Genomic DNA, 14,443 nt, shown 5'->3' with positions numbered 1-14,443 from the left:
TATAACCTCCTTTTTGTACTTTTAAAATCGCTAGAGAAGAAGTTGTCGTACTTGCATCCATCCAGCCATCCATCCATTTTCTTAGCCATTTATCCTCACAAGGGTGAGGGGAGTGCTAGAGCCGATCCCAGCTGTCAACAGGCAGGAGGCGGGGTACATCCTGAACTGGTTGCAGCCCAATCGCATTGAGACAAACAGCCACACTCACAATCACACCTTGGTGCAATTTAGAGTGTTCAATTAATGTTGCAAGTTTTTGGGATGTGGGAGGAAACCGGAGTGCCCGGAGAGAACCCACACAGGCACGGGGAGAACATGCAAACTCCACACAGGCAGGTACGGGATCGAACCCGGGACCTCAGAACTGCGAGGCCAACGCTTTTACCAGCTGATCCACTGTTCTGCCGTTGGAGTACTTTTTATTCAATTTTTTTCTCAGTTTAAAACCTCAATCAAAAGCTGTCGGTAAGTATATATTTTGTCAAAACTACTTCAGTTATGTTTTAATTTTACTTAATCGATCCATGAGTGAAATATGAAGGTGATATGACAGCTCGCACTGTGTTTTTTAACGCATTTTGGTCGCATTACAAAATTGGTAAAATTGCCGCATTTCCTGTTTTGTATGCAATTGTAACGAAAATAAGTGCAAATGGTAATGCTTTAGTTAAGCTATCGTCACTGAAATTTCATGACAATCCGTTGAGAAACAAAAAAAGTCAAGACATTTTAAAGATCCTAATTAACCATGAAGGTCACGACTTTTTGTTCTTTTGTATTGTTTTACCAATACCATAATTCAAACATATTCCCAATCTTGAAATGGTCATAACTTTTATGTTATTTGAGCTATTGAGATCATTTAACTCGCATTTTACAGGGTTTTTGAAGTTGTATGAGTTTGATTATTTTTTTTGTTCGTTTTTTTCTTCTGACAAAATAAATTTGTTCCGGAAGTCGTTTCTTAACGCGAATATTTCGTGCATGTTCATAGCTTCATCTGTTCCAAGCCCCCTCGCAAAAAACAACCATTCAAAGTACATAATGTAAAGAATAATAAAAATTCAGTTAATTTACCTTTGGCGTTGGGCGACTACGTGAAGACAAGGGTGAAAGAAAAGGCATCGTGGGGACGGAGGAGGAGGCAAATGTTTGACAGCCGAGAGAAAACGCGCACACTTATCCACTAAGGATTCTTGGAGCCCACGGTGAAGGAATATGAATATGCTTGCAAAAAAATACAAATGAAAAACTCGTGAAAAAGTTGTACTTTTCCAACATGTGCTAGCTTGTGACAGCGCTAGCGCGATTCGGTGACACTCGAGTGTCCACGGGAAATGAAAAGCATCATGGGTAAAGAAAGACGTCAATCCTAGCCAATGGGATGCCAGGAAGATGCTACGGCGATACACAATGGTAGAGCAGCTCTATGGCGCCGCTTTCAAATCAAGTCACACGATGTTTACATTCTGTTCCAAAAGAGTTTTTGCCATACTGTATAATGGAGCAGATTTTTCCAGAAATTTGATGAGAACTGCAACCTCGAGCTGCTCCAGAGACAAATCCTCTAAAGTATACACGAAGGTGGAGTGGATGACAATAAATCTAAATACAGCATATATCTTTTCCATATGTTTTTTTTTTATTATTAATTTGGAAAGCCCGATGCACTGTTGCCTCATTTAAGGCGTGTCTCAGAGAAAACAGACGAGAAAATGACCCAACAATGATGACATAGAGATGTGAAAATGACAACAATGCTGGGGAAACTTCAGCCAAAATGGGGGTGGTAGAAAATCAAGACAATTGCAGGGTGAAAATGACTTCAAGTTGGTCAGTAACAAGAACTTCTTCTCACATTGCAAAAAGGTGACTATTTTCTCATGTTTTTCCACAAATTGTCCCACAAAAAAAAAAAAAAAAAAAGCTTGGGTCATTTTTGAAGTAGTGCACTCAAATACTGTAGTTACCTCTTTTGTAAAGTAATTGCTAAAATACCATACTCTTGCAGTCAATAGCAAAAAACAAACAAACAAAAACAAACATTAATTGATGCTTTGATCAGATGTTTATAATAAAACTAAATATACTGCAAATTTCCTAACCTTAAAATTAAAAAAAGATTAATGGTGAGATATTCTGCAAAACACTGAGTATATGCACCACAGAAGAAAAAAAAACCTTGCATTGCGAACCACACTTATGCAGCAACTGTACTATATCATTATAAAATTATATTCGACACCCGACCGCTGTGGCACCAAATTAGTTCTTTAGCTTTTAACAAAAAAGTCATTCGAAATTTGACGATCATGGTTGTCTTCTGCAGCATGGTGGACGACCGGTCAGCGCATCTGCCTCACAGTTCTGAGAACCCGGGTTCAAATCTTACCTTGCCTGGGTGGGGTTCATATTGTATGTTCTGCCTGCATGGCTTTTCTCCAGGTCTCTGGTTTCCTCCCACATCCCAAACCCATGCACGGTAAGTTCACTGAAGACTTTAAACTGCCCATAGGTGTGAGTGTGCAAATGGTTGTTTATATGTGCCCTGCGACTGGCTAGCGACCAGTTCAGGGAACCCCACCACCTCTCATCAGAAGATAGCTGGGATGGGCTCCAGCACGCCCGGGCTCATGCTGAGGATAAGCAGTATGGAAAGTGGATGGATAGTTCACTTGTAACAATAAAAATTCATCAAATGCCAACGTGTGACACTGGAAGCCAAGATTGGAGCAAACCAGGAATAAGTCTGAGAAAATAAATGTCTTGGAGGAAAAGAGGATCTTTAATGCTATGTGCTACAATCAAGTGGAGTGTATCATCTTTTGCTTTTTAAAAAGTTGTTTTTAGGACTAGAAAGGATTAATTGCATTAATGGGGAAATGTGTATGTTTACTAACTCATATTGCAAGACACAAGCACTGCATATCTATTTTCATAATAATCACTCCAGAGGAACCACAAAAAGAAAGCAGTATTGAACTGCACTGATTTGTACTCAGAGCTCAGACATTTTTTTCCATCTCCATCACAAGTAGTCATGATCCAAATGCTTCCATGCGCTCTGCACAAATGTAACATCGCGTGACTTTTTGTGTACTCTAATCAACTGGATTGTATCATCTTTCTTCATCTCCTTTCCAGTTCTTCAAAAGAGTTACCGTACGACCCTACTTTTGCGTTAATTCAAACAGCGAGCTCGGGCTGTATTTTGTTTTTTTCACCTCCCTCCTCCCATTTTTTTTGCACTCCCAACCACTAGCGAGAAACATTTCTTTCCAACTAGGAAATGGAGATTGGAATGGGGTACATTTTGGCGTCAGAATGACAGACTGACATTGGAAGCTTTGGCTGTGTTTAAAGATGTCCCTTTTAATCAAATACAAAGTGTAGCAGTCACTTTAGAAACTGCTCCTAAGCAAATATTCCATAGACAAAGTATATAACTTCAGGACATTTGTTTTGTCAAATACCTGATATGTTTTCTCGGTTGTACCAGGAGCTTCAAAGTCAAGCAACGCAATTCTCAAGCAGCCTCAAATCAGTGAAGAATTTCCAGTTTGTATCATTTGCATCTCGACAAGCACAAATTGTATGCAGTGTTTTAACCCCCGTACTACATGTGATTTTTTTGGATTACATTTAAAGTGACAACTTGCTTTGGCACAAAATTCAAGGTCACAACTAAAAAATATACTTTAAAGCGAGTAACACCAAAATGATTGTCCATATGCGCCTAATTACAGTAACATTTTGGTATACAGTACAGATATATTTCCCTTCCGTTCAGAATCAAACCACACTTATTTGAACACGTTTCCTAAAGGCTGCATTAAACGGCGTTGTACCCATTTTAGAATGAGACATTCAAAAAAAAAAAAAAAAAAAAAGGAAAATGTGCTTGGTGTGAAACAACAAAATGAGCGAGGTACTGAGCTTCATCGGCGAAAAGCATCAATTTGCCTCGGAAATACTACAGTAAAATCCCCCAAATGGTGAAATAATTTGGGAGGAACTGGTCCAGAAAGTAAACTACACAGAAATCCCCTACATATTCGCAGTTCACTTTTCACAATTCAATTCCTACCCCCCGAACAAATTCTAAAAAATGTTACCTTTTAAGTACAATTTGAATAATATAGTTAATTATTAATGTCATTTGAGTGAGGGTGTCAATCACTAATGGTTTTGGCTACACGAGGCCGGGCTCGGTCCCAATCCAACACGAACATCAGGGGATTACTTTAAGCAGAAGTATTTCGTAGGGACAAAAGGTACAACAGTGAACTACAAACTCCAATTCCAATGAAGTTGGAACGACCATGCCTGCGTGGGTACAATTCAGCCTTTTAGGGGCGCTCCTTTTATACCCAAACATGAAACTCACCTGTGATATGTTCCATATATTTTTGAGCATTCCTAAACTTTCCCAGACCTTTGTTGCCCATGCCAGCTTTTTTTTTTTATTTTTTTTTTTTTTTGAATGTGTTGCAGGCACCAAATTCGAAATGAGATAAAACAAAGGAAAGAAATCCATCTTGTCTTTGTAAAGTATTCAATACAGTACTGGGTTTATACGATTTTCCAGTCATTGTATTGATTTGTTTTACACAATGTCCCAACTTCAGCGGAATTTACAAACAATTGTCCCCTGTGAGAAAGAACGGAACCCCAACTATCACCTTGCCACAAAGTGGAGTGCAGTATTTTTGGACAAAATCCTACTACGTGTAAATGGTTTGGCAATCAAGGCGTGTGTTGGGCGCATTTGGGCTGAAATGGCGCCGCGCTAAATGGGTCGTCCAGACTCCGCCTCGCTATGGTCCAAGAGTGCAACGGCCCCACGGCCACCGAGCCCACGGCGGCTCGCTGGCCCACTCGGGACACCACACGGTGCACCGCTACCGGCTGCTGGGGCAGCGGCGCCCCTTGGACCAGGGGGAACTGTCCGCCGGCCAGTACACAATCCCTCCTCTTGCCGAACGGCGCCTGGAGGAAAATGTCGGGTGACAACTCAGCCGGTTCAGGAGTGAAGAAGGTGTTGCTTGTCGCCATTTTGTTTTTGAAAGGGGCCAGCAGGAAGATGTCAGGCGTGGGGGGGCCGCTGGGGATCTGATCCTGAGAGGCCACAGGTTTTGCTTCCAGGCTGGCGGGAGGTCCGCTCCACTCGTCTAAGGGAGTCACACATTCAGTGATCTTCTCTTGCCTCTTCTGGTTGACCTGCCCAGACCACAAAGTCCAACCACTGACTTCCTGTCTGTTACCGGACAGCGCCACCTGCTGGTCTGCGAGTGGAAATAATAGGCAGGTAAGGTGGCACAGCTGGCAGCATTTTCATTGTTCTACACAGAAGGATGTTACAACAATAACTCGAAACAATGAACAGCAAAATAAAATACAGTTGTATTTATAGTAGAGAATGGATTGTTGCTTAAATAGGCCTTGGTTTTTGCTCTTACCTTATCAAACTGCTTCAGCTACGGTCTCCTACAAAAGTATTGGAACAGCAAGGTCAATTCGTTTGTTTTTGTTGTATCGTGAAGAAATTTAGGTTTCACATCAAAAGATGAATGAGACAAAAATTCAGAATCTCAGCTCCTATTTTATGGTATTTACATCGAGATGTGTTAACTCAAGACAAAACCACCTTTTGTTTGAAGCCACCCAGACATCGAACAGGTTGGCCAAGGTTATCATATCAACGACACTTGATGACCGAAACGTGAGAGCTGTGACGAAAAACCCAAAAGCAACTGTCAGTGACATTACCGCCAAACCTCCACAGGGGAAGGTTATTGATTATGTAACTCATGGTGGTAGAGGCAGAATGAATTCTGAAGTCTACAAAACCATTTTGTCTGGCAATTTACAGAAAAATGCATTCAAACTAAATTGGAAGAAGCTTCATCGTGCAACAAGAGAGTGACCCAAAACACCCTTCCAACACAACAAAGGACTTTAAAAGAGGAGTAAAAGTGGAAGGTCGGAGACTGGTCAAGTCAATCACTGGACCTTGACCCAATAGAGCATGCTTTTTATCTCCTGAGGAGGAGACTGAAGGACGTAACCCCCATAAACAAACAAGAACTGAGAGAGGCCGCAATAAAGACCTGGCAAAACATTTCATATGAAGAATGCGACAGTGCAGGTCAGTCAGTGGGTCGCATGCTTGATGAAGAATTATTGCAAGTAGGGATTACGCCACAAAATATTCAATGTTATTCATGTTAATTTGATAAAGTCTGTTCTAATACTTTTGCTCACTTGAAAAGAAAAGATCCTGTGTCCTGCGTTGTTTAGCATCTAGATGTAAACACAATGAAATAAAAGATCAAATTCTCAACTTTTATTTTCTTCTGAAAAACAAATGTCTTCAAATATATAACAAAAACAAAAGAATTGACCTGACTGTTCCAATACTTTTGGACGGGACTGTATTTGGACAAATGAAACTGATTACTGACGCATATTTTACATTAGAATAATGTGTGGTATTTGAAATGTTTCAATTTCAGCAAATAAATGCTCTGAATTACTATACATGTTGTAAGAAGTGTATAGTTCATTTTACTAAGACATAATAAATAATTGAGATGGAAATATTAGATAGAAAGTGCAGTTAACAGCCTGGCAAGCACAATGTGTGCCAGCAGTTTTTAACACTAGATGAAAAATAAAATAAGCAACTGAGTAAAATAAAAATAAAAAAAATGATGCCATCAAAATTAAAACTGGACATTGGTCCACAAATAGCTGTAAAATTGTAAAAGGTACCATTTTTAAAATCTTAAATAGTTAATTTTCCAATGACTGACAACAGCTTATATTCCTGTAATAAAAAGGCAGCTGGAATTGATTTAATTTAAATGTTTTTTTTTTTTTTAGAAGTGGCTGTAAATGTAGAGCAATGATTTGAGATAAGAGTTAAATTTGTTCCTAGACCACGCTTGTGACTCAAAAAAACTTTGAGAGGAATGCTATCATTGTTCCAGCCTCCCGAAAAGTACAAAAATGGCACTATTCTACTTTATGAAAATATGAATGACAAACAATGAAAAAGAAATAGTTACTAATTATTATTTTTTTTGTTTTGAAAAAATATCAAGAGCACTATTAGGTCTTATTGAAAATGTTTAAATGATAAGTTATGTACTTGCATTCTTGCACATAGAAATGAAATAATGGAGAGGCTGTTTAACACAAATGATAGGTTTCATGCTAAAACATGAATACTGTTGTAATACAGAAATGTTTCACAAAAACAAATTCAAATTGGTTGATGAAATGTCATTGAATGTTATGCTTGATACGTTTCTTATTTACAATAGAAACCAAGCTAGAACAGGAATAGCGGATAACTGACGGCCATTATAGTTGCCTGGAAACACAAAAATTCACAAGTAAGCGGGTACTACTTAAAAAAGACAAACGGGAAATATATTAATAAAAAGTAAAATACATCAAAATAAAAACAAAAAAATAGTCATGGCTAAAAATGTTCAAATACTTTTCACCATGACAATATTGTCCATTATACTGTATTTTCACTATTCTGGGATGAAGCAAAAATATAAATTGTTTTGGTAAACCTAACTGACCTAAAACATAAAAGTGCTTTTATATTACCTATCTTTATGTGTGACTAAGGTGTTTGTCTGTGAATATTTGTTATATTTATCATGCCGATCATGCATCTTTCATGGAAACCAGCCAATTGTAATCTGTGGGCAAGTGATCGAAGCACTTCTAGCAAAACAGATTTTTAATTTTTTTTATTGGGACTGGTTATCTCCAATAGAAAAATAAAGCAAATATTTTAAGAAGAAAACTGAGTAATACTTGAATTTAAAAAAAAAAATCCGCAAATGAGTGAATCTACTGTATTTGAGTAGGAAAAAGTACATTCACTTTAAAATTGAACATTCTTGTTCGCAATACTAAAATGCAAAGAGTTCACTCTTCATGATGGTGGATGCTTCACTTCACATTTCTGATACATCTGTTCAGTACCTGTATATTTGTGTGTGTGGTTTACATTTCAAAACATAAACTTAAAAAAAAAAAAAAAACTGACTGTTAATCAATCACCAGCCCACGTCCTGATGTTCACATTTGCATTTTATTTGACCATCCGTTTAGAATGCTGTCACAAAAATAGAAGCACAAGAAAAGATAGCACATTTCTAACTGATGTGGGTTTGTGGGCCATGAACACAAACGAGGAGGCTTAAAGAACAACATTAGCTCAAATATTGGAGGGCCGTTCGTTTCAACATGGATCACGCTGCCTGCTTGTCGCTCGCATGCTTTTAGTGCCAAGCTTGGGAGTTGCATAGGTTCAAATTGCAAATGACTTGTACTCTTGACAAAATGGAGGGCAACAAACAAGGTCGCAACTGTTTTGATTAACATCTTGAAGCGAAACAACACACTTTGCTATTTCAAAGACTTTTCCCAAATATGGGGGATTTTTTTTTTTTTTCAACAGAAAAGTGATCATTCAAATGTACTGACACATGGACAATTGTATCCTTCCAACTTTGTGGTTACAGTTTGGCTCTATTAAGCAAGGTCGATAAAAAGACCAACTATATAATTTCTTCCACTTGCGAATTTCTGCCAGGAACGATCTTAACCATATGGCAAATGCATTCAATCGTCTAGGGCCCCGAGATTTCAAAGAACACCCAAATACCTCCGAAAAATGGATTAACAAAGTTTTCTTCAATTAAAATGGGGCAATTTGTCAAACAAAATTTATCTAGTATTTGTGATGCAATATTATCTCCATCGTGCCTCAGTAAATGTGAAATATGAAGTAAATTGTCCACACATTCCTGAGTCAAATATGTTTTTATGCCGAGAGCCCTCCTCTCACAAGTGATGCTTCTTCACAAAGGCAACCAATCAGAGGATTACTCACATATGGACGTGTCAAATAGAAGTACAGGTAGCTTTCAGAGGGTCCTTTTCTGGACACTTGTATGGCAAAACCAAGGTGTTATTTTTTTATACTCCAGAGTCACTATGGAGATCTAAGCAGCCAAAAATGCAGGACCTTCAAAGCTATTATTCTGTTAGTCTAAATTCACATGCTTGAATATCACAAACAAAATGCTGACTCTATTCTGCAATGAATGATTGAATCTCCTTCAATCCTGCGCATGTGTAGACTCGATTCAGGAAGAGGTTACCAAATAACAAAACATTACAACTTCAAAAGCCCCTGCTTCATCTATGGCCAATTGTCCCAATATTTGTGTCCATATAGTGAAAACAGTGGGAAACATACAACCGTGGTCCTAACATGGCCCACAAGAGCATTTGATCCAACCCACCATGAAATTCCCCAAACAAAAATCTCTATTTTGAGAGTGTTCCTGTTTTCACACAAATTTTCAGGCATTTGTAATGGTAAAAATGTAACTTTCGTAGCAGGTGCAGGCATGAACTCATAAAATTAGCCGGGCCCTCAATTTCACCTAACACCGTGGAACTTGGTAGCAGTGTCCATCATGAGGTGACCCCCAACCAAGTCTCAAAAGCCAACACCCCGAAAAGACAGGAAGTTAGCCATTTTGTTTCAAAGTGGACATTAGGGATCTGGGTCATTTTGCCCATTTTCAGCTTTTCTTCAAATACAAAAAAAAAAAAAATTAAAATGCTGAATGAAACCAAATTGGAACCACATATACTTGACATACAGGGGAGACGAAATTGCAAGGAAACTGCGTTTTCGCCATTGTATGTAGGTGAAGCGTGGCAGTGACTCAAATGTGAAACTAATAAGTCCACAATTAGTTGCCTGTTACGGCTCAAGCACTGAGTGGTGCAAAGGACCTCTAAGAATTGTGTTTTCGGGTATTCTTCTTCTGACAAATGAATTACCTTCTGGGGGCCCCAAAACTCCTAAGGACCGAGTCCAGCAGCGAATAATTAACACCCTCACCTTAAAAAGGTTTGTATTGGATGAATACAATTCGTTGCCACAAGATGTCACTTTGGCCTCAGCACAAAAACATCACACGAGTTCATTTTGTCAGTAACTAAGAGGATAGGTTAGGGAAAAATACATACGACTTGGTAAATTAGCGAATGCCGAACCACAACCACTCAAAACTCACTCAATAGCGCCACCTGGAAGTGAACGAACTTTAATATCCATCCATTTTCTGAGCCGCTTATCCTCACGAGGGTCGCGGGAGTCCTGGAGCCGATGTTTTTGGAATTTTCATAGTGGCCGTTAGGTTCCCTTCCTCTGGTGTAAACCTGTACAATGCTACTTTTGCTTGGCAGATTTGATATTTTTCTCCTTAGAGTGCAATTTGATCAACAAAGTCATGACTTTCAGAGTAGCTTTCCACCTGAGACAACGTTGTGCTTTCAGGAGAGTAACGCTCGCTCGATTTGCAGCAAACAACAACACAAGTACCGAAAGTCACGCACGCACACATACACACACACCCAAAAGAAAGACACAGCGCCATGCTTATCCAAAACAACTCAAAACAGTAAAGCAAAACGAAGCTTTACAAAAGCACACGTTTTCCTCCCCAAGTGGTCCGGCAGAAGACATGAAATGGGACAAAAGCACACACACATACACACACACACACAAATCCCACTGGCAAGAAAACTTTTTTTTTTTTTTGGAATAAAAATATAGTCCTTCATATCAGTCCATGTAAACACACGAAAACATTTTATACAAGGAAAGAGGAGCGGGGATTGAACAGGATTTCCACAGCTAACATATCATATCATAAGAGAAACACAAAAACAACTCTTCCCAACACACATACACGCAGTCCACAAAGAGGAATGAACTATTCATACACTCTTTCAATATTATCTGATGAGTATATGTCATTATAGGTATTCTTTAAGACTAATATTTATTTCTTACATTCATTCTCTATCACTCTATTCATATTAACATTTATGGACAAGAAACAAAGTCATATATATCATATATATATATATATATATATATCCACAAGTAAAGCTATATGACAGTGACTTCATTATGTACATGGGCAGGGCTTGACTACTGTATTTACACTAATGGGAAAGATGTTGGAAATGTATTGAGTGAGTTCCAGAAAATGGGAATGGATGGAAAGAAAATGTTAAAGATCCAGCCTGCTCTCACGAGTACTGAGAAGGATTTGGTGCAAAAAAAGTTGGGGCACTGTATTTCCAACTAATCATCATAATTTTGTTGGAATTAGTGGGGATGTACGATATTATGTAGAATCTTAAATTAGCTAGTGGTGACTTTGTTTAAGTGCTGTTCATTTGCAGTCTGGATGCACATAGCATCATAACACACCAAAATAGTGTCTTGGTAAAATAGACCCAACAAAGGGCAGAAAAATCACTCAATTTGGCAATGAAGTTGCGAAACTGGCATCACTGTGCAGCAATTTGCTTAGCCGCATGCCCCAGCTTTGCCCCTCGCCATGACAGTAATGAAAGCTGTACTATTCATTTGCGTGAGAGAGGAACTCAATGCCCCGCTCCCAAACAAACACTTCCCAAACTAAGTGACTTTAACCAGAGTATAGCAAGCGAATGTTAAGTATGTTGAAATTATTTATCATTTGTGCATTTTGACTTGAGAATGTCAGAGACCCCTGGGAATTGTTTTAAAATATTGCAAAAACTGAAAGCAGGAAAACCTTTTTAATCCAATTAATGAAAACCAGATACTTGTAGACAAGTACGATTTATAATGCATGCTACCTTCAAGAAATGCTTTTACAGAGTAGTAGCAATACCTAGTGGGGACAAGGGTAAATTACTTCGTTCCTTTAAAAAAAAATGTCAAAATTGCATTTTTAATCGCTCATTGACGTTACTACGGTAGAATGGGTGAATAATATACTCTATTAGAAAATACGAAACCTCTGGACTACAAAAAATAAAATAAAAAAATTAATTTCAGTGAAATTTAAAGTATTTGTGAAAAAGTACTGCATTTTGGTGCCCTTGTTCATGTTGCTCGAAAACATTTTCAGTCATAAATGTATAGCTCAATACAGGGTTTTTACCTTTTTGCACGATGTCCGACTAAATTCTCAGATGAACGTGTGTATTTCAAAATAAAATCTTGGATATTAATAGTTGCTCTATTTATGTGCTGCTGTTTGAATATTCCTCACCTATTAATACATAAGGAGAAACATGTCTTTCAATCATATTATATAAGATATGGCGCACCGCTAAACGGCTATTCGATGAGCTGCTTTGTCAGTGAGAACATGCCTCAAAACAGAAGAGATTAGAAAATAGTGGAGTGAAAGAACTTTTTTGCACAATTTCCACTGTTTCACATATTTTTCGATGGCACAAGGAAAACTTTTTATTCACAGTCAATTTACAAATGCAAGATATGTGGCTATAGCTAATTTATACGCAGCTTTAAGGATAAACTTTTCAACAGCAAATACTGTACAAATATTACTATACTTCCCTTTTATAGAAAAAAAAAGTCCTACTTCATGAGATCATAACGGCGGCCCTGAAGTGCAAAACACAATCGCAAATAACTAAACAACAATAAATTAAAAAACAACAGCAAATAAAAGAAACAACCACAATGGTTCCCATTTGCTGCCATGTTTACTTATTTGAGGTTGGATTTTTTTAATTTGCAATTGTGTGTAGTTATTTGGTGTTGTGTTTCCACTTCAGGCCGACCGTTGGTCATTTCACTTTTACAAAAGAATATTAGGGTCACAAATATTGTAAAATTATGAAAATAGGTTTAAATATTACAAGACTAAAATATTATGAACAAAAATAAAAGTGCGTATTAAGGAAATAAACTTGCAAAATTTCAAGAAATAAGTCAATATATGGAATAATGTTTTCCTATTAAAAGAATAGTCATAATACAAAGAAGTAATACTGTTGTAGGTCAAAATTTGTATCTAAAATAAAGATGCAATATTAGAAGTACTATGCCAAAATTTGTAACTAGAACGCAGTAGCAATTTACCTAAAAATTACTCATATACAAGAAAAATGTCCTATTTTAAAAATGCAAGTAAAGTTGTAACACATGAAATCACATTTGTTACATAACTGGAAAAAGTAAATTTTAATTGAATTAAGTCATATTACTCAAAGAAATGTCAGAGTTTTTAAGTAAAATTAAGTCGTAATACACTGAGATTAAAGTCTGAATTTGTTAATGGAATGATGCTGTAATATAAATTTGTACTAGAATAAAGTTGTTACTCACGGAACTAAAAAAATGTTAATTCATAATTCGAAGAAAGATGTAGAATCCATTTGTTATAATACTGGAAAAAGTCTACTAGAATGAAGTCATAATATTACAACTTTTTTTTTTTTTTCTTCAAAATGTTACTATTTATCCAGCCTGGCCGTAATATTTAATTGGACTTGCGAAACATTGAAGTCTTCTAGTTTTATTCTTTTTAGTAAAACAAGGTGTGGGTTTCACTTTGGTGAGGATAAAGACGTGATGACTTGTTGCCGGTCTTGAGTGACAAGTGCTATTACCAGCTTGTAGATGTGTGGCTTGAAAGTGATGTCGAAGGAGGGGATTAGTATTTGTATTTTTTTCGTCTGATGCTTGCTGGACAAGCTAAGGTGCAAGACAAGGCTTGTTTGGGAAGGCTTGAGCTCAAATATTGCCTTCTGATAATAGAATCCTTTTATTGCTTCTCCTTTGTGGATATAAGGTGATTTAATCTTGTTCATTCATCAACAAGGGGAAAGCTAAACTACATTTATCTCTCGTACTGGATATGACTCCCTTTTTGAAAAATATGACTTTTAAGCTCTTAAATGTGCAGGGCAGGAGCAGAATATGATCAAGGCAAACAACAACAAATTCACGCGTGCACAAAGAACTACGATCACTTAGCACTAGGCCTATTGTACATGACAACAATGATCTATTGTTTTTGCTATCAGACATGTCATATACAAAGGTTAAGCTTGAGAAAGGATAGCGATGGAGAGGAAATAGATGAGAGAATGGTGAGGCGGTGAAGCCAATAAAGGTGCAGCGATGGGGAGTGACGGGAAAGGAGCGGATGGCGAAGGATTGGCGCGCACACTAGAAAGAAGATGGCAGCCGTAAATGAGCTGTGGCATGACTCTAAACCAGTGTTACGGCTTCTACGGAGCGGGCGGTGGGGGTTACGGCCTACAAGTCGATGAGCTGGTCCACCAGCAGGAGGGAGCGGGCCAAGCTGGGCAGGCTGGATTCAGAGCCACCACTGTTACTGCGCGAGTGGCCTCCTGAAACTGGCCGGAAGAGACACGGGGGGAGGGCAGGGGGGCGAGGGGCCAACAAGCGGTCGAGCAAACAAGTTGGGGAGGGAAAGGCACAGGGTGAAGGGTGGAGGGTGGAGGACGGAGGAGAGAGAAAGACAAAGCAGAATTGAGCTTTTTACAGCTCCGA

General features: G+C 38.2%; 1 protein-coding gene across 3 annotated transcripts in view; it reads right to left on the bottom strand.

Moving 5' to 3' along the window:
* Positions 1-1,666: 1,666 nt before the first annotated feature.
* The window catches only part of LOC133490495 (AP2-associated protein kinase 1-like), a 35,146-nt gene continuing 22,369 nt past the window's right edge, over positions 1,667-14,443 (bottom strand). Inside the window, exons 20-21 of one of the 3 annotated variants that reach the window (XM_061800644.1) lie at positions 5,460-5,487; positions 5,150-5,285 (exon numbers count right to left, since the gene is read on the bottom strand). In XM_061800644.1, the coding sequence (XP_061656628.1) occupies positions 5,474-5,487 (14 nt within the window). In that variant the 3' untranslated portion in view covers positions 5,150-5,285; positions 5,460-5,473. The other 2 variants (XM_061800642.1, XM_061800643.1) reach the window with 2 other exon arrangements.

The sequence above is a fragment of the Syngnathoides biaculeatus genome, chromosome 17 (assembly GCF_019802595.1).
Source record: "Syngnathoides biaculeatus isolate LvHL_M chromosome 17, ASM1980259v1, whole genome shotgun sequence".
Lineage (NCBI taxonomy): Eukaryota > Metazoa > Chordata > Actinopteri > Syngnathiformes > Syngnathidae > Syngnathoides > Syngnathoides biaculeatus.
The sequence above is the reverse complement of the archived record's forward strand: the minus strand, read 5'-3'. Positions and strand labels throughout refer to the sequence as shown.